This window comes from Anopheles cruzii, chromosome 3 (assembly GCF_943734635.1).
Source record: "Anopheles cruzii chromosome 3, idAnoCruzAS_RS32_06, whole genome shotgun sequence".
In the NCBI taxonomy this organism is placed as follows: Eukaryota; Metazoa; Arthropoda; class Insecta; order Diptera; family Culicidae; genus Anopheles; species Anopheles cruzii.
This window is the reverse complement of record NC_069145.1, coordinates 39594790-39613149: the sequence shown is the minus strand read 5'-3', so window position 1 is coordinate 39613149 and position 18360 is coordinate 39594790. Positions and strand designations below refer to the sequence as shown.

Sequence of the window (18360 nt, the reverse complement as noted above, 5' to 3'; positions counted from 1 at the left end):
AAATTTTATTTTAATTTGCTTTCGCTCGCATGTATACACGTGGAGAGGACATTCTTATAGTATTTACTTTTCTGGGCAGTATTATCCTGACATCATTCCTTAATTACACTCCTTTGTTAGCCCTCTTTTATCATTGATTGTGCGCATTTGTCGAAACGCAATTCCTAACCCCGTAGTTAAGACAAAATCAAACAGCCTTGCCCCGTCGGGACATGTGCGGTATGTGTTATGACCCGCGCCATGACCACGACACGGCGACGACTGTCAGACAGCGATGTCCCTGAGGTTACGAAACACATGTAAACTAAACACAATTAATCAATTGTTTTGGTTTGCAATGACTTATGTAAGAACAAAAAAGTGAAGCGCTTTTGAAAAGTGCCGCCGCTATGATTAAAAGTATTTTTCGCCAGCGGCACCCCCGCCATTTCGTCATATACTATGCTTCAATAGTAGAATATGGGTACATCGCGGTGGTAGATGTCACTTAGTGTAGTGTTACAAGATACACCAACAAACCGAGAGATTTGCTTATGCATTTACTTAACCGTTTGCGTGTTTTGGTCTGCGCTTCTGAGCCACAGAGGTAATGGTTCCATATATTACATACACACATACTTCCTTTCCGGAGTTCATTTCAATTCAATTAATATAACATGTAAAATGCAAACGATTTAATTGTTGTACGGATAAACGCCAGCAGCAAGTGAACTGCGCTGTTGTAATAATATCTACCGTCTAATAAGAAAAGCATCAAATGTGGACACAAATGTTCTAAATAAAAATGTAAATAATTTGCAATTAACAACAGAAATATGCTTCCCGGGAAGATCAATCAGAAAAAACAAAAAAAAAACACAAACAAACAAACGATCAAAGTAAAATTGATTTAAGATACACATTACTGGGAACGGAAAGAAAAGACTTCTAGAAACGAAACAAAAAATAAAACTAAATAACAATCCGCTAGTAGTGTTGATTTTCCTCGTATGATATACATTCGTGTCCGCATCGTTCGCACGTTGCCAATACGGCACGAAAAAGAGACAACAGTTAAACAAGAAATGAAAACTCCTATCGAGAAAAACAATTCTTCTAGTTAAATACATTAAGATAACTCATGACCTCGTCCGAAAACAGTGCCGTAGACGGTGAGGTGTTTGAGGAAAGAAGCCCCATATTATCGCTGGGACCGACCCTACCAACATTGCTCACACCAGTTACTACTTCGGCAGACGTAACATTGTCAGAAGAACTCATTATACCGCCGCCCCCCATTCCCATACGCAGTGATTTCAAGACACTGTTGCCATTCTCTGCTCCGCTCATCACACCTCCGGTTGCACCGATCGATGGTGCGTTCGACCAGAGTGTGCTGAGCTTTGATGTTGCAGCAGCAGCAACATTCATGGTATCGCCGCCACCGCCGCCGACCGTTGAACCATGGCTCATAGTTTGAACCGCATGGGACATTATATTGCTGCCCCAGGCGGCAGTGCCGCCGCCGCTCGCACTAGGACCGTGGGCCTCGTCCTGTGACGCAAATGTTGCCTCGGAAGTTGAAAGCTCTGGCGTGACCCATATGGATCCTAGTAGCGAGGTTGGACACTGCTGTTGCGAACCGAAAAGGTCCAATTTGCTATCCCAAATGTTCGTACCAGTGTTGTTGTTACCAGTAGGGATTGAGGTAGTTTTGGATAGGACTGTTGTGGATGTGTTAGAATTCAATGCTGATAGTTGTTGTTGCGTTGCTAAGGACGCAATAGGAGATGCTGCAGCAACGGTTGCCGCAGGTGTTGCCCAGGGAGAGTACAATTCCTTGCTTAAGCTACTATACAATGCATTCGAGGTAGGGGATGATGTAACTGCGACCGGTAGAGCTGGAGACGATTTGATAGCGGACGAACTCACCATAGCTGAGGTTTCCGGTAACGGTGGCGAAAACGGTGCTGGGCCCCAGAGCGATTTGTTGCCCCAGATGGTAGTGGTGGCGGTTGGTAAGCCTAGGGATGCTGGAATTCCACCAACCTTAGGCACTGCTCCGGTCGTAGGGGAAGCCTTTCCGTGCATGTTGTTGTTGTTCACGCCTGTGCAGTGTTGTTGTTGATGTTTGCTATTGCTGGTGGCAGAGGCCATGCCGCTGCCGACGTTGGAATCTCCATAGTGGGAAGTCGAAATGCCGGAATCGGTGCTCGCGCTACTAATGCTGCTGATGGCGCTGCTGTTGCTGAGATGTCGCAACTCCTGGATGAAGGAGTTCATGGCAACAGAATCGGCGGCAGCCTTATCAGCGGCAACTGCAGTGGTGATCTTCCACATAGAGCACGAAGCAGACGATCCGTTGAACGGTGACTGCGGCTCCTGGCGACCGCTGGTAGCGTCGGTCGACCCAGTGAAGCTGCTAGTCACACTCGACTTGGGGGATTCCAACGTGGCCTCATGTTATGGCCAGTGCTGGAACAACTGCATTGGCTGCTTGGTGTAGCAATAGGCCAGTGGCTTGACGAAGTGCGTGTCCTGAGCCGAACAGTACGGGCACGGTACGTTGAGACTGTACTCACTGTAGTAGTTCAGCCGCTGATGGGGATGCATTAGAAGCTTGAAGCAATTGTTGCACTGTAACCGAAGCGAACAAAGAACGCAAATTAAGAAACAATTGTCTCTGCTGGTGGCTTCGATAAGGCTGTCTCATATCTTACCTTCAATCGTTCGGTGCAGCACGGCATTGCTGCAAAAATGTCATACGAATACATAGTGCCAAGCACTAACGAAGAGCCGTCCCACTTTTGAGCGCAAAATCTGAAACACACAAAGGGAAAATAATATAAAGCTACCATCCTCCACTCTCTGCTAGCCACAACCACTTTTCCGTGTCCAAAAGATGGTACTAAATTTACTGTACATCCACACAACCGAACAGCCAACGGCGAGAAGCTAATCAAATAAAAAAAAGACCATTCCACAAAAACATTTCGTGTAACACTAAATCGCAAGAAGAAGCACAAAACTCATGAATATTCGGGTTAATTGACCGTTCAGAACAAGAATTTCCATGAAATTAAAACGCTGATAACCCATCATTGGTCTCCTCTTTCTATGTTCGGCGGGCAAGGGGTTTCTTTTGTTTCTACTTCGCCCACCGCTAGGAACCGATTTCAATCGATCACGTTTGTCACGCGCGCATCGCGCTATTATATCATCATGGCCGTCAGCTTTCTAATTCGGCTAGTCAGCTCCTAATCGCATTTGGATACGGCAAATATTTACCTGCATCGTACGGCACGATTTGGCTCGACGCCATCCAGACACGCCATGCAAACGGACGTCAGATAATGGACACGATTCTCGTACTTCACCTGTGCAGACAAGAAAGAAAACCAACACACATTTATATTATTGCTGTCTCCGGGCGGCGAGTAAAAAAGTACCGAAACGAGAACTTCTTTCTTTCACTTGGCGTAATCCATTTGCACAACTTTCCGGCGAACCACGAACTCTGTGGGGGAGCCGCCGCCCGTCGTCTTTTGCATAATACTACATCACACGGCTTCTTGTTGACCTGCCACTAAAATTAATGTCGCGCGGGCGCACTTAATCGTTTAATAATTCCTAGCTGGGGGAGGTGCACCATAAATTCAACCGAAGCGTACGATTATCCCTTGGACCGCGATTGATGCAGGTCTATAACCACAAGGTCTTTGTTCTTCCACTTGTTCTAGATTTTAGTAAACTTGGAAGAAGTGAAACCGTTGATAGAGAGCCATATTAGCATTATATGGTTCTTCGACACACAAGTATTAGTTCCGAGTACTCGTTTGTCTGCCTGGGGGGGAATTAGCATGTAATTCGTAATGGATATAAACCCATTGCCCAGACGACATACACCCTTAGCCATAAAGAGACTCTTCTCTCTGTCAAGCTCTACGAAAATAGCACCAAATGCAGGTCATTGGTGCCATTGACATTTCTTGTCTGGTTCGAGTTCGAAAAAAGGCAGTTATGCAAACAGGACACTATACACTAGTGTAGCGGAATAGAGCATTCCCGCTAATGAAGCTCTCTCCTCATAAATCCTGTGGCGGAGTGAATGATGATGGAGTGGATTGTATGCTAGAGAGGTCGGTAACAACCCCACCACACTTACTTCAATGCATCCTTTGGCATGCTGCTTCGGACTAAGGAAGAATGTTCCGTCGACTAGCGGATAGCGGTCAAAGACTAGCATCGGTTCCTCGCACAGGATACACGCCACGCGACTCTTGTGTTGGGCGGCCAGCGACGACAGGATGAAGAGCCGGGTTTCATCGTTTCCGTGGTTGCCCTCGTCTTCGATCTGAAAAAAAAAACAGAAACCATTGAATTTAGTTGCGATTCACGATGTTACTTTAAAATGTTTCCAACATTCATATTATAGTGAACTTCTTCTGGTTAAGATGTTTTATGAATCAGATGCTACATTCCTTAGCTTAAGTTAAATAAAACCAACCTCACAAGGTCATTCTAGGATGTGCGTGTGCGAAATCTTTTCTTGTAACTTTTCTGCTTTCTAAGACCACTCTACATCCATCGTTGGGCTGCGCCGCTCTCAACGTATCGAAAAGGTATCGATCATTGGAAACGCGGAAAAGGTCAAAAACTTGCCCCATAAGACTTCATCAGTTTTCTCGTTCTTCACGCCAAACGCCTTTTCCGCGGGGGGCGTTGTGCTTGTGTCATTCTCCTCGTATTCCTGGCCTTTAAAGTGCTTAAGATTTGAGTGCAGTGCAGAGCTCCGGGAACACAAATGTGTTCGACGAAGCAGGACAAATGGAGAAAAAACTGCGCGCTAGTTGCATGGCTGTTGCGTTGCGACACGATGGGGCCCGCGGTGAAGTCATTTTTCATTAATACCTTCAAAGTGTCGTGGTGTACCATCCATTCTGAGAACGTAGCCGCCTCTCGCCAATACAGTGCGCGCGCGCCGCAGGTTGTCGATGGGAAGGAATCAACAAACAACTTGTACAAAAAGTAAAGCCAAGTGGCAGCTTTTCTGAAGAAGTTTCTGAGAGGTTTAACGGTCACGGCGCGCGCGAGAGCCAGAAGTTGTTCCCCGGAAGTTCCGCGCCAAGGGGGAATTAATGTTGTGGACGAAAAACTATTCGAACGGAAATTGAAATATCTCATTAAAATGAGTTTCCCGCCCGCGCACACACACACACACAGCGAAGCGACGCTAAAAGCTGCTTTTCGTACAATGCCTTCGCGAGCCGTCAATCGAAGAGCGCGCGACCGGGTTCGATGGCTGCTCGAGATGTCGATGATACGGTTGTGATGGACGCACCCAGATCCTGGGGGGGGTTTCAAAGAGCTCTGCTGTTGGGAAAAGACACGGTGGTCTCCAGGGGCCACAAAAAGGGAATGACTCAAACACGGAAAAAGCTCCTGTGTGTAGAGAAGTTGCCTCGTCGTGATGATGGACACACACTGACTGCGGCCACCATCGTCACGCGGAGGAAAAGGTCACGCGGGGTGGGGCCGCAATGAGCGGCGCCAGTCAAGTAAAATATTGTGACCCAGAAAAATCCGCACCTCAAGTATAGGTTCGGCGCCACCACCAGCGCGGGAGTTGTAAACACGCCGGAGAGGTCGTCCTTCGGGTGTCTTTGTGCACATTTTTGCCAGACGCCTGGTGCTGGGCTGAGCTGGGTCTGGCGGGCGGACTGGCATTTTTGTCTAGCGGTGAGATTGTCACGATAAACCGTCATTAGGGGCGTCGTTGGAACGTCACGACGTAGTCGGCGCCCAACACGACGGTAGCACGTCAGACGAAGAGCTCAAGCACAACAACACAACAAACCCCTCCGGATGGTTATCAATAAGTTCATAAATATCGAAATATTTCACTTGTCTGCGCTGCTGTGCTGCACCCATGGTATAAAACAATGGGAATAGCAAAAGAAAATCACAAGCACGCCCCCAAATAAAGATGTAGGGGGTTTTGGATTCGAAACTTTTACGCCACGGTACCTTAATTAATGTTTACATTTAACTACCATCACTCGCGAGCGTTTGTGCAAGTAAATGCCGTAAAGCACGAACAGGATATTTACGGATATATCCGGATTTTGATGACGCACTCAACTTTAAGCAATAGAACATAACCAACAGAATATTTCACAAACAAAAGTCGTCCCCACCTCACATTGCGCTAAAAACAGTTCTTCGGCTCTCTCTTTAACTTGTTCTGTGGGGAATTACTTTCCCAAATTACGTTCAACATTCCACGTTTTCCGCGTTATGAGAAAATAACTATCGAAAGTGCCAGCAGCAGCTGGAACAAAGCACCACCCTCCACCAAACGGTGCGCGGTCCGACACCTTTTTCTTCCGCCAAACCGGAAGTAGCACGCGGATGGCCCCCTAGACGATGTGGGCGCCAATGGTTTCAAATTTCTTAAAGAATACCACCCACCAGGTGGATGACGAAGGACACTACCGGGCGGGCGCAACGACGACGCAGTGGACGTTACTAGTTTTTATGCGTCTGGAATTTGTTACCCCTCTTCCCAAGACCCTCTTCCTTTGCTAGGCAAGATGCTTTAACACATTCGAAACACAATGGCGACATAGCGCAGCAGGACACCCGAAAAGGAGAGAGTGCGCGTCTAGGAAACCACCGGCGAGCTCAACAACTGCAAGTGTTGCAGCCAAATTGAAACCGAGCAGACACACAACACACAAGAAGGTGGTGCAGCCACATCCGGAAGGTCCTTGTGCTCCTGCTTTTCTCTCGTTGGTTTTGGACTTGTTCGGCTTCTTTTATAAACATGTTGCGACACCAATAACGCGCCGGTCATATTCGACAAGAAGATACTCTAGGGCCGCGACGGGGTAGTGCTGTTGATGGGTGCTCTTCTCTGCTGCATCGACCGCGTGCAGAGAGAGACCGTGGAATTGCTTTTGATACAGTAATAAAATTAAATTAATATCTTCCTCGGACGACGTTTCGTTACTGAGTGGTATTCAGCAGACTCTTATATTCTGCTAAACTAAACCAGAAAATATAATGGAACACAAAGAAGTTGCCCGGAGTGTTCTCCACTGCCGCATTCGAGAGCGAAATTTCATTTCTTTCGAAGAATTCGATCGAAAAGAGCTTACTCTGGAACAATTGGCCAAAACTATACCTTTTAACACACCGATCTGTACCAAAGAACACTTAATATCCTATTTTCTTTGACTGCAATAGTAGACCCATTCTAATTCCGCACAGTTAACCACTCACGGGGTGACGGCTCAGTTTTAACCTCAACTCGACAACGCACAGAGAGGAGTGATTTGGGGGGTAAAATCAGACAGCATAAAGAAGCTTGCCAGAATTATGCTGTGCTATGCAACGACCGCCGTTGATGCAGGGGGTTTAGTTTGCCGCTTCGAAAAGGCATTTCCAAAATCTTCCAATTTCACACAAACCACTGCTAAAAAGAACCGAACTCCATTCGTATCGTTGGTCGTGTTTCGGAGGATGGTGGTATTTTGTTGCGCGCATCACAAAACGGTTGGTTAATTTTAGTCTCCCGAAAAGCTCAGAATTAAACGATTCCGTACTCTGATTACGGGGATGGTGCCGAGAGCTGGTGCAGCAGCAGAAATGCAAAAATACCAAACACACACACATACACACATACAGATTAGGGCACTCTAGTTATGCGGGTGCTATCCTCTTTCTGTTCATTTCCCGGGCAGGTAAGTATACAACCTCCTGAAGCACAATGCGCACTACTACCGGGGGGCGTTGCGCTCTGCTGGTGTACCTCCACCATCGGGAAACCTTAAAAAGCAACAGAGGCACACGAGAGCTTTCCTCAGGTCGTGGCCCACCCGTGTAGCGGCGAGAAGAGGGTCCTTGAATCGTCTGTTCATTTCCAAGTTCCAACCCCACGGACAGACGGGAAATATTTGCGAGCTTCACAAGGCGCGTAGTCGTCGCCGGAATCGTTGAGTCGCGGCGTTTCACGAAGAGCTGGAATTGCAATGGAGACACGTACGGGAAGGTGTTTATGGTGGACGGACGACGACCGAGGTCGCTGAGATGAGGAGAAAGAGCGCAGGGCAAGGATAAATATTATTTTAAATTCTCGTCGAGCGCATTAAGCACCTGATCTTTTGCTTTTCGCTTTACGATTGGGCACCAAACGGTGGTCGTCGTAGCACCGATACGACCCTTCCTCCCCACCCCGTGTCTTGGCCGCAGCTGGTGCACCATCGACCGTGAGATCCTTCGTCCTTCCGATCCCTGAGAGTGTGTGATGGCGGCGCGGTGTGCACCGTTGTGTTGCGAATTTTCTTCTCTACGTTAGGACTTATTACGGTTGCTCGGGTTGCTGCCGCTGCCGCTGCTACCGGGGCGGAAAGTGAGCAATAAGAAAAAGGACATCTTTTTCTCTATAACACTGCGCGCGCCCCGCACTACGACGAACCCAAGACGGAAGGTGTAAATGCCGTAGCAGCCATTTAAATATTTTAAACTCATTCTATGCATTTTTAACGAGACCCTTTAAAGGCGCATACGGAGAGGGGATTGGTGGGTGCGCAGCGCCGACGAGCTGGTCGTTGTCTTTCGCCCCCTCCGCATCGCACCTCTTCTCCCTCTATGGAGGGTGGTTGGCAGCAGAGAAATGCAGCAAAAGCGCTTTTCTCGGGTGTATATGTTTATCGGATTTTTCGGGGCAAAGGAACCGATAAAATCGCTTAACCTTTTTGCGCGCTCCTTTATTTCCGAACCACTAGAACGAAGACGTTGGGTGTTGGGCTAGTAGCTGCGCCACTCCGGGGCGGCGGGTTTTCTTTGACAACGGTACAAAAACGACGCATCGTCGGATGCTTCTTTTACAAGCCAAAAAGAGAGAGTTCAGTGCCGCATTCAATGACCGTAGCCGCCTTTCGCAAGGACCTCCCTCACATCCGGTTACAGTTGAGAGCTGTGCTTGGTGGAATACTACTTTGACTGGTGTTATCTATCAAGCAATAAGTCATTCTGATACATTAGCGAATAATCAAAAGCAGGGGCATTATCACTGAGTTCCTCGCGTAGCTCGCGTCCGTAGATCATCTGTCTGCGGTTCATCGCGGTTTATATACGAAAAACGTCAGTAAATTGGTGCTTACTATGGCTCTGTACGTTCAAGTATCATAAAATAAATTTAGAAAAAAAGTAAACAAATTAAGAAATGAATAATAGCTGAGCACCTGCTAGGTTTCTCCATAATGAGATTAATGACACGAAATTTAATACTTCCGAGACTAAGTAGAAACTAAAATATTGCTAAATAATTTCATGCAATCTCATTCAAATATTACATTTTCTTTTGATCTATTGAAGGTTTGAAAACACGATTTAAAAAATTTATGAAAAATGTGTGATTTAAAACATACCAAGAATCGCTTTAAAGCGTGTTTTAACAGATCAATCAAATCAATTCGGAAAATGAAATCAAGTTCTGCCAAAGGAACTCTGCGCAAAAGCATGTTGCGGGTCCAAGTTTCGCTTCTTGAACTTCACACACCTAAAAGCGCAACATTGGGATCATTTCCTTCCATCGAGTTCCATCTCTAAATCAATTCCATTGCCAACAAAAAGGCTATTCACGAAGGATAGAGCGGTATCGGGGTGATGTATGCTTCCCACCCTAAATAGACAAGAAAATGAATATGTTATGTGCCATAAAAATCATCATCAATGAGCGTGTGTGTGTGTGTGTGAATGTGGTGTGCTTGAGTGGCAAAAAGAACTACAAGTCTTCTTGCTGTTGCCACCGGGAAAATTTCGTAGAACCAATAGCGCGTTGCACACACTCTGCGTTTGAGGTCCTTCTTCCTTTCGGCTAGTTTCTCTTTAAAAAGACCGCTCGGTGTGGTTGCAGCACACACGCCTCGTTTCACGAATGGGAAGATTTTCGCAATTTACAAACCGTCGAGAAGTGAACGCCAAAAAACCCAGCCACAGCCTTTCTTCCTAGGCACCATATTGTTTGCAACACAGCGCCCCGCCGAAGAAAGCTGCTGCTGCTGCGGAACAGATTTGCGAGACGAAATGCAGTATAGTGACGTCGTCGTCGTCGTCGTGATTGGCACCACTAACCAGCAACCAGCGCCCGGCCCGGCCCGCCTGTCGGTAAGTGGATGGAAAAGCTGTTACTAACACGTAAATGATAGTCATCATCGTGAGTTTTATACTTGTGCACTATCTCCTCACGCAGTTACAGGCAGCTCTACCCATCCACAAGATCCCGAAAGTTCGTCCCAAACGACGAGGAGAGAGACGAGCGCACGCTGTGTGTTTGACGGAAATAAACGTTCCGGTGCCACCGCAAACTAACCGTGGCGTAAAAATATCGATTCCCAGGATGGTCCTTGGAAAACTTTTATCCACGATGGAGGGCTGTCTCTAAGGATGATTCACGCTTCAAGCGGCGCGCTGAAGAGATTCTCTCTAGCCATTCAAGGCGATTCAATCCTTTTTCAAGTTCTTACACACCATCGCCTGAAGTGTAGATAGAAGAAGACTGCCGTTCGACCTTTACACCAGAGCGGGGATCATCAACATGCAGTTCGTACCTCGTTTGTCGATGAAATAATGCTAGATGGGAGTCAGAGAGAACGGGAGGCCCCCCAGGGGGGAGAGTGTGGGACGAGTTCGCCAACAGGAGAGTTTGGTTGATGTGGCGCGCAGTCAAGAGATTCAAAAGAACTGGGGTTGCGAAACTATCACGAGACGAAGTGTGTTGCGGTGCGCCCATCTGAAGGGTGTACGTAAAATCAGTGACTGGAAAAGCTGTAACCACACCACGAGCTAGCTCTCTCCCTGTCTTCTAGTGACGAGTGAAGTTTGCAAACGATTTTCAACGGGATGAGAAATCGGACGAACAGACTTCACATTGCAGGAGGTGCGGGGAGAGCTTGAATGTGGCCATGGCGTGGTTACTACCTAATAAAATCAATTCAATGACCATCTTTAAGCGCGCACTTTCCCGAGGCAGCGGCACGCAACTCTTGAAAGCCAAGCGCATCCAAGCGTTAGGCGTGCCGGTTCTAGACCTTGTCGGAAGTCTCCGACGCCAACTGTGACGCAGCACCTCATGTCTGTGCGCAGTCGAAACTGAAGATAGTAAGGTTGAAATGTAATAAGGAAAAGTGATATTGTTTCTGTGCAGTTCCCGTTACCGTCTCTTTGAAGGTCATCATCCGTAAAGACCGGTCCCGTAACATGGCACAACTGACGTCCTGACGTTCTGTCGTACTTGCATCGTTCGATCCTGTGCTAATACCGACATCAGACGCGACACGTCGAGAAGCTTTCTGTGAAGTCCCCGTGGTGTTAGGAAATAATCCTCCCCAAAACCGGAAACCGAATGTTGTTGTACGACTGGATGCGCCTAGGATTGTCGAGAGCAGGAACTGTGCTGCACACTTCACTTTGATTGAAATAGGATTCCAGGGCCGTGTCAAGGAGAATGCACCACTTTGGAATCGCTTTGGCCAGAGAAGCTGAGGCGAGAAACCGATGCTTTCTGAAGAGATCTCCTTTCTTGCACCTTGCAGTAAGTGTTTATCGAAACTTCCATCAATTTCCGGCTACAGTACACAACTTCACAGAGCATCACAACATGTAAGATAAGGTCCGGAACAACCACCACTCTTAAGCCTTCCAACATCCATTCTCGGAGGTACATCCTTCATATCTTTTAACACCCGGGGAGCGGAGTTCAATATCGTAAATTAGCTGAATCCACTCGAAGTTGTGTCCGGACAAACCGAACCGTCTCTGGACCACAAGACAGTACCGCCGTGCGTCCATGAAAGGGTCACAGGGTTACCACAGGGGCTTAAGTTTTCAGCTGCCGTTGTTAAGCTGCCGTGCGCGCCTCGTCGTGAAAACGGAGGCCGAAAATCGTCCAATTTTACGAGACTGCCCGCCTCTCACTCTTTCTCTACCACCCCTCGGGTGGCTCTTGTTGCAGCGTGTAAGAACATATTGTAACAATTGTACAATTACACAAAAATATGAAGTCAGGATGAAAACAAACCTGCAGATAAGCACCTCAAGGTCAAAAGCGCGGAAACTTTTCCCATGTTGCAATCCTTAATCAACCGCATTTGGTACCATCCTCAGAGGCAGGCTTAAGCTTATCATACGCGCCTCCGACCATAACCGATCGATGGAGCACACAGAGTTAATAATACGACTCTCGAGGACACTCTCCCCGCCAATGGTGAACTGTCATCGCAAGCATCATCATCAAGCACCATTCAAAAGCCCCGGGGAGCGAGTGTCCCTAGATGTTACCAGTTACAACGCGCATCCCCAGCGGCGCCAGGAGTCACTCGTCTATCGATCCGCGATGAGGCCACTTCTGCACTCCTAGCCAGCCAGCCGGCCGGCGGGCGAGAGAACGTGGCATCATTTTAATGTGCATTTAATTTGATAGGATTGTCAAATGCCGTTGTCGCTCCATCGTCGTCGTCGTCCGCGTCTCGTTGGCGCGCATAGTGCTTGCGGTTTATCCGATGGCGACAAAACACCGAACATGGGTTTCCCTATATCGTATTATCGCACTGCGGTGGATCCTCCCTCTCGGGGGTTGGTGTGCATTTAAACGAGCAGCATTATCTTCACCCCCAACAACGGTGCCCCGGGTCGGCCCCCCGGGCGGGCGAAAGGACTTCTCTCTGGATTTTAGCGCAATCCAAAAAAACTAAGCGACGGAGAAGAAGCTTGAGTAGAAAAAACATTGTCCTAGATGTGCATCTCAGGATGACATCAGGACGACAGTCACCGTCGGGATCATAGAGTGGAGACGCCCGGTTACTCAAGTTGATGAATTCAAATGGCGCTGTTTAGTGAGCAATTGCGCCCACCACGATGAACCCGGAGCACCGCACAGCAAACTACTGCGCGCCTTGCCTTGGCGGTGGCCAATTTGTCGAGGATATATTGTCCCCTTTCGACCCCCGCCTCGCCATGAGCACTATAATCTTCATCCCGGGGTACAACAGGGTGGTTATTGAATAAAATTTAAATCAAAATGCAAATCTTCTTGTCGGTGGTGCGCATGTCTGTGATGATGAAGAACCTACCTCGGGGGCGCCACAAAATGACTCAACCCGAACGGGGGGGTCGATCGCCCACACCTGGAGGGCACACAACACAACCACGTGAAAGGTTCCTCTTGGAAAAAGTTCCATTCCACGTGTGGTGAGCGCTTTCCAAGAGCAGCCGCGTTAATTGAATTGTTCAAAATCTTCTCACATTTAGTCAGTGTGTGTCTTCACTGACTGTTATGAGCTAGTCACGCACGACGTACACGAATAGAAGCAGAATTCTCCAAAACCCCAACACACACATCAGGGCGTCGGCGACTGTCTCTGATGGGGGGGGATCTGCTCTTCATCAATATTGACTCAAACAGAGTCCAACCAACTCCCTTGGCCGCCGTCTGCCTAGGTTAAAGTGCAATCGAACCTTCACAGTCCTTCCCCCTTCTAATGCCATCCGTTCAGCTTCTTCTGTACGGTGGAAGAAAGCCGTTACCGATTAAAAGTAAACACACATTGAACAGAGAGAGCTCCTTTAATTACTTCTCCCATGAGGGTCGCCGCGCGCCAGTCGAGAGGTTCGTTTGCTCCTCCTGCAAGCGGGCAGAAGAGGCCACACACACCACACAATAATGCTCCGATGCGGAAAGGAGCGGAGGAACCCCGCCGACCGATGGTCGATAATGGTGTCTATAATTTATCACAAACCGCTACCAGGCGCGGTCTCCGTCCGAAGACAATATATCACACAGAGCCATGTGCACGGGGTGGTGGCCACCAGCCTCACAACCTGCTGCTATCATCTTGGAACGCTACCGGGCACCGGGCGCGGAGACGAAAGCTGCACACAGTAAATTAAATCACGGCTGCCGTGTCAACAACTAGCGCCATCGCTTCAGCTAAGAGGGAAAGAAGAACGCGACCAAGGAGCGCAACAACGCCTGGACACGGTAGGGATATTAGACCTTTCATTGAAACAAATTGTGCCAACCACCCTCCCCCACTTCGATTGTATCGCTTTTGCTTTCTTCGCGGAAGTTAACCGTCGAAGAGTCCTTCTTAACGGGTCTCCCGGCTTCGATAGATTGCAGTCATCAGTATCGTCATCATCTACTGGGAGGAACCGACCGACCGTAACGTAGTTGAGTTGATTTTTGGAGTATTATCTTTATTACTTTGCCCTGGGGTCGTCGTGTCTTCCATCCCCTGGACGTTGGACCAGTCAATACGGGGTAAACACACACCTTACACCTCAAGAGATAGATAAATAGAGCGATGGCTTCATGTGTCATACATTGGCGCTGCAGCAGCACAACCATCGGGTACATTTTAATCACTGCCATATGCTCTGCGCACCACACCTGGCTTCGACAGAGAGCCCAGCGTCAGGACTTGTCCCCGAAAGGACACACCGCGTGTACATTCCCCCCATCACACCAATCACATTCCAATCAAAAACGTGTCCTGCGAATGAAGTCGAAATGGGATAAAAAGCTGAGCGAGCAACGGACACGGCAACGATTCTCGATTAGCATTATTATCATTCGTCCACAATCGTGACGGTCTTTTTAATCTCCTGCCTGCAGGTCCTCTCTGCAGGTCCAATGGACCAATAGAGCGCCGCGCTCCAATATTCCAAAGTGTATCGAATCTTGTCTGTGGATCTGCTGCAAGCTGATGGGAATCGAAAGCGCAGTGGTGGTGGTCTGGGTGTTTGATTAGTATTGGTTATGGTAAGGTGAAGAAGCTCATTACTTATGCATCGATTCGAAAAAGAGCACGATGCGCGTCTAGCGCTGCCCCCGAGGGATGAATTTAAAGAGCATTATGCGCTGTGAATTGGAAGCATAACTCAAACAATATGTAAATGTTTTAACAAATTCATTTACGGAGTATTGATGTTTTAAAATTTCTACGACTCAGAAGGTCTCAATGAGTCGTTATCCTGCGATTGGTTTGGTGCAAAAAACCAAAAATTACTTTCATAAAAAGGGGGAATACGATAAAAAACGATCACCAACTTATGGAGATAAACAAACCAAGCCCCAAGAAGTGCCAGCAGCCGTTGCACTATATGTCGACGTTTAACATCCTCGACGAAAAGTTCCAAAGGACGTGCCGCCTTCATCATCGTTGGGCGCCCGCGACTCGGCGGCACTCCTGTTGTTGGCCTTTCTTCCAAAATAAAAGCTCCAACTGGCCCCCGTGTGGTGAAAAACATGTTGAAATATTCATAATTCTGAGCCACCACAGAAGGCCTGTACCGTGTGTGGCGTTGAGAGAGCGCAACTTGGACTTGCCGACCACCATCACCTCCCGAAGTCAAACACCATACACACACACGGAAAGCACTTAAAAGCAGCAGCATGTGCAAGTGTGTACGTCGTCTGGAGGAAAAAAAACTGTATTTTATTTGCGTACAATAATTCAAAAAGTATGACTCGAAAACGAGCCGAGCGCCTGACCAGACAGATCGGGAAGGAAGAGAGCCTTACGGAAACCTTTCGCACCGAAACGGGACGAGAGGTCTCTCGTCGTGTGGTGCGTGCGTGTGCGTTGGGAGTGGGGCTTTATGGGGCAATTCGCGGTCCACCACTGCGCGCCCGTCAGCTACACCTTTTCCCCCCACAGAACGTCACGGGACCTCTCTTCTGCCCGGATTTGGTGCAATCATTTGCACTTCATTGAAATTCGTGGCACAGACTCCGTGCGCGCGGATTGCAACGTGATGGTCGTAAAATTTACAACTTTGCAGAACCACCGTGAGCCACGTTCGCGACATGGCGTGACTGACTGGCAGTTGGGGAGGTCGCTGGGTGCCGCCAACCAAAGGTGCTGCTCCCTCTTCTTCCGGAAAGGTGGTTCTCCTCCTTATCGTTCCCACGCCACCCAACTCAGCGCCAGGGCGTTGAAGTTAATTGACATTCGCTAGGCCCTCGCCGTGGCAGACAGGACGACACGAGAGCTCCCCGTTCAAAAACCGTTGGACACTTAATCCTTGCCGTGTGCGCACACGAAAGGACCACAATGGACCCTACTTCTCTCGCGGGGTAATATTGAGGCGAAGAAATTGGTGCTATATGAATACATTAATAAATTAATATTTCATCCACCCTGGGTTGGGCAAACTTTACTAAACCGCACGAAAAACTCTTAAGCATGAAAAAAGACGGTCACCACCCCCGGCGGGGGGAACGAGTTCGTTCCTCGCTCAACACCTTTAAAGAAGCGGAATCGTGCATTAACCATTTAACAACACATTCCACGTCACTTCGCTCCCGCGCGCGTTCGTGATGATGAGGGCTAATTAAATTTGATTTTCCACTAACGAGGCACGGAGAAGAGAAAAAGACACGGCACGGCACTAAAGCGTATCCACACCAACCACCTTTCATTAGTAACGACCTTTTCTCCGAGGTGCTCGGCGGTTTGCATACCTTGCAGGCGAGCGGGCGCAAAGACTCGGTGTGTGTGGGAATATGCAGCAAGAAAGGGCCGCATAATTTAACGCTGCTGTTGAACGGATTATTTTCACGTACGATGCACTTCTCACACACCGTGCTGCTCTCGAATGCATGGCACGACGCGATAGTGAAGTTCACAAACTTTTGGGTAAGAGATTTATAACTTATCGTTGCATCTGTAGTTCTCTGTTCGTTCATTTTAAGCAATCACACAGTGGCCCACTTTATGTCATACATCCTTCCATCCGGCTGCCAACTTACTAACATCTTCTTCAGGAGGCCGAAGAAGAATCATCCACTAGCCGCTTGTTTTTGCAGGTTGACGTTATTAAAAACAGATAACAAACTCAACGGTCGCTCGACGCGGAACTACCACAAAAATGTACATTGTGCGCTCCCCCCCTTGGTCTCCACGAAGAACAATGGAGCGCCCTTTTCACGGTTGCATTCCGGCGCAGCAACATTTCCTTCTCTGACAAAGAAGCTGCGGCAGTGACGGCGGTGTCTGTCTTGGGAGCACCAATATCTCACCGATTTAACCCGACACTTTTCAGGTTTGTCTACTTATGGACACTCATCTCCCCTTGCAGCCGAGCAGAAAGAAAAGGGCGCGCACTCGAAAAGTTAGCATCCTTCGGGGAGTATTTTGCCGCTTCACTTTCCACAGTTCATTTTCATTATCGCTCGCCACAACCGCAGCAAGTCGAAGAGAGAAACCAGTGTCGCGTGCGACCGCCGGCACACGAAAAAGAAGAGCGTGAACACTACCACCTTCTTGAGGTGGCCCCGCGAAGGGGTGGTGAGTAAGGACACACCTGCCTGACACGGTGGCCCCCCACCGCTTCTTCCTGTACCGTGTGTTTGTGCCGCTTCTCGCTTAACCACTCAGGTGTGTAAGTATGATGGCGCACAAAGCTCCCAGGGCGCACAGTTGTGACTGTCCTGTGGGCGGCAAAAAAGCGGAAAGGGACTCTCGCTCCCGCTCCCTCTCCCTCTCTCTATCTCTCTGTGATGTGGTGGTATTATTTATGGGGCTTTTCGCCGGCGGCGGCCGTGTGCGAAAAGGGTTCTCCTTTTGCACAGTTCCGTCGCAGCCGCCACAGCAAAAAGTTGATCCTTGCACGGCGTGCACCTGCTGGCGGGTGCTGTTCAAACATTGTGTGTGTGTCGGCGGGGGTCGAAGGCTAATGGCACTTCGGAAACGAGACGGAAAACATTCCTTGCAACGCGCTTCTTTCTATTAGGAAATAGAAAAATCGAAGCACAAGAGTCGAATAATCTCCGCAGAGTATTTATGAAATTTGATCTTTCGAAAAACCACCACAGGATGAAATGCTAATGCTGGGGACCATTCTCCGAGGGCTGACACATCTGGTTGAGGATGCAATGGACTAAGAACCGGACACTTGAGCGTGTTGGCACAAAATGTGGATAGAAAAGTTTCGTTAGGATCAATCTTCTAACATGAAGCTTTTTATGTTAAGCCTAGGCTAAAGTTATGAGGCTAAAGTCTAAATTATTCGCAGTTGATCAACTAATATTCTAATTAATCGAATTCCTTTAGTGACATTTGCGATTTTCTGAATTTTGCTACAAAGGGGTTATTTTTAATGTAATTGGATCACGATATCAACCCAAAACCGAACCAAGAACAGAACCCACAACACAGATTTGAAAAAAGTTTCCTCAAACTTCATACGAAATCCTGTAAGTAATTCCGTACTGCTAGAAAACAAACAACACACTAAAGAAGCAATTAAAATAAAAAAACAAATTCTCAGCAAAATGGCATTGGTACAATTCTAAAGTATTTTAATTACTTG

At 48.0% G+C, this 18360-nt stretch overlaps 1 protein-coding gene across 1 annotated transcript in view; it reads right to left on the bottom strand.

The window, feature by feature from the left end:
• Positions 1-2442: 2442 nt before the first annotated feature.
• Positions 2443-18360, bottom strand: part of LOC128270381 (headcase protein) — a 108694-nt gene continuing 92776 nt past the window's right edge. Inside the window, exons 3-6 of the mRNA XM_053007779.1 lie at positions 4145-4333; positions 3268-3356; positions 2700-2799; positions 2443-2616 (exon numbers count right to left, since the gene is read on the bottom strand). Coding sequence (XP_052863739.1) covers positions 2443-2616; positions 2700-2799; positions 3268-3356; positions 4145-4333 — 552 coding nt within the window. The remainder of the gene's footprint in view (positions 2617-2699; positions 2800-3267; positions 3357-4144; positions 4334-18360) is intronic.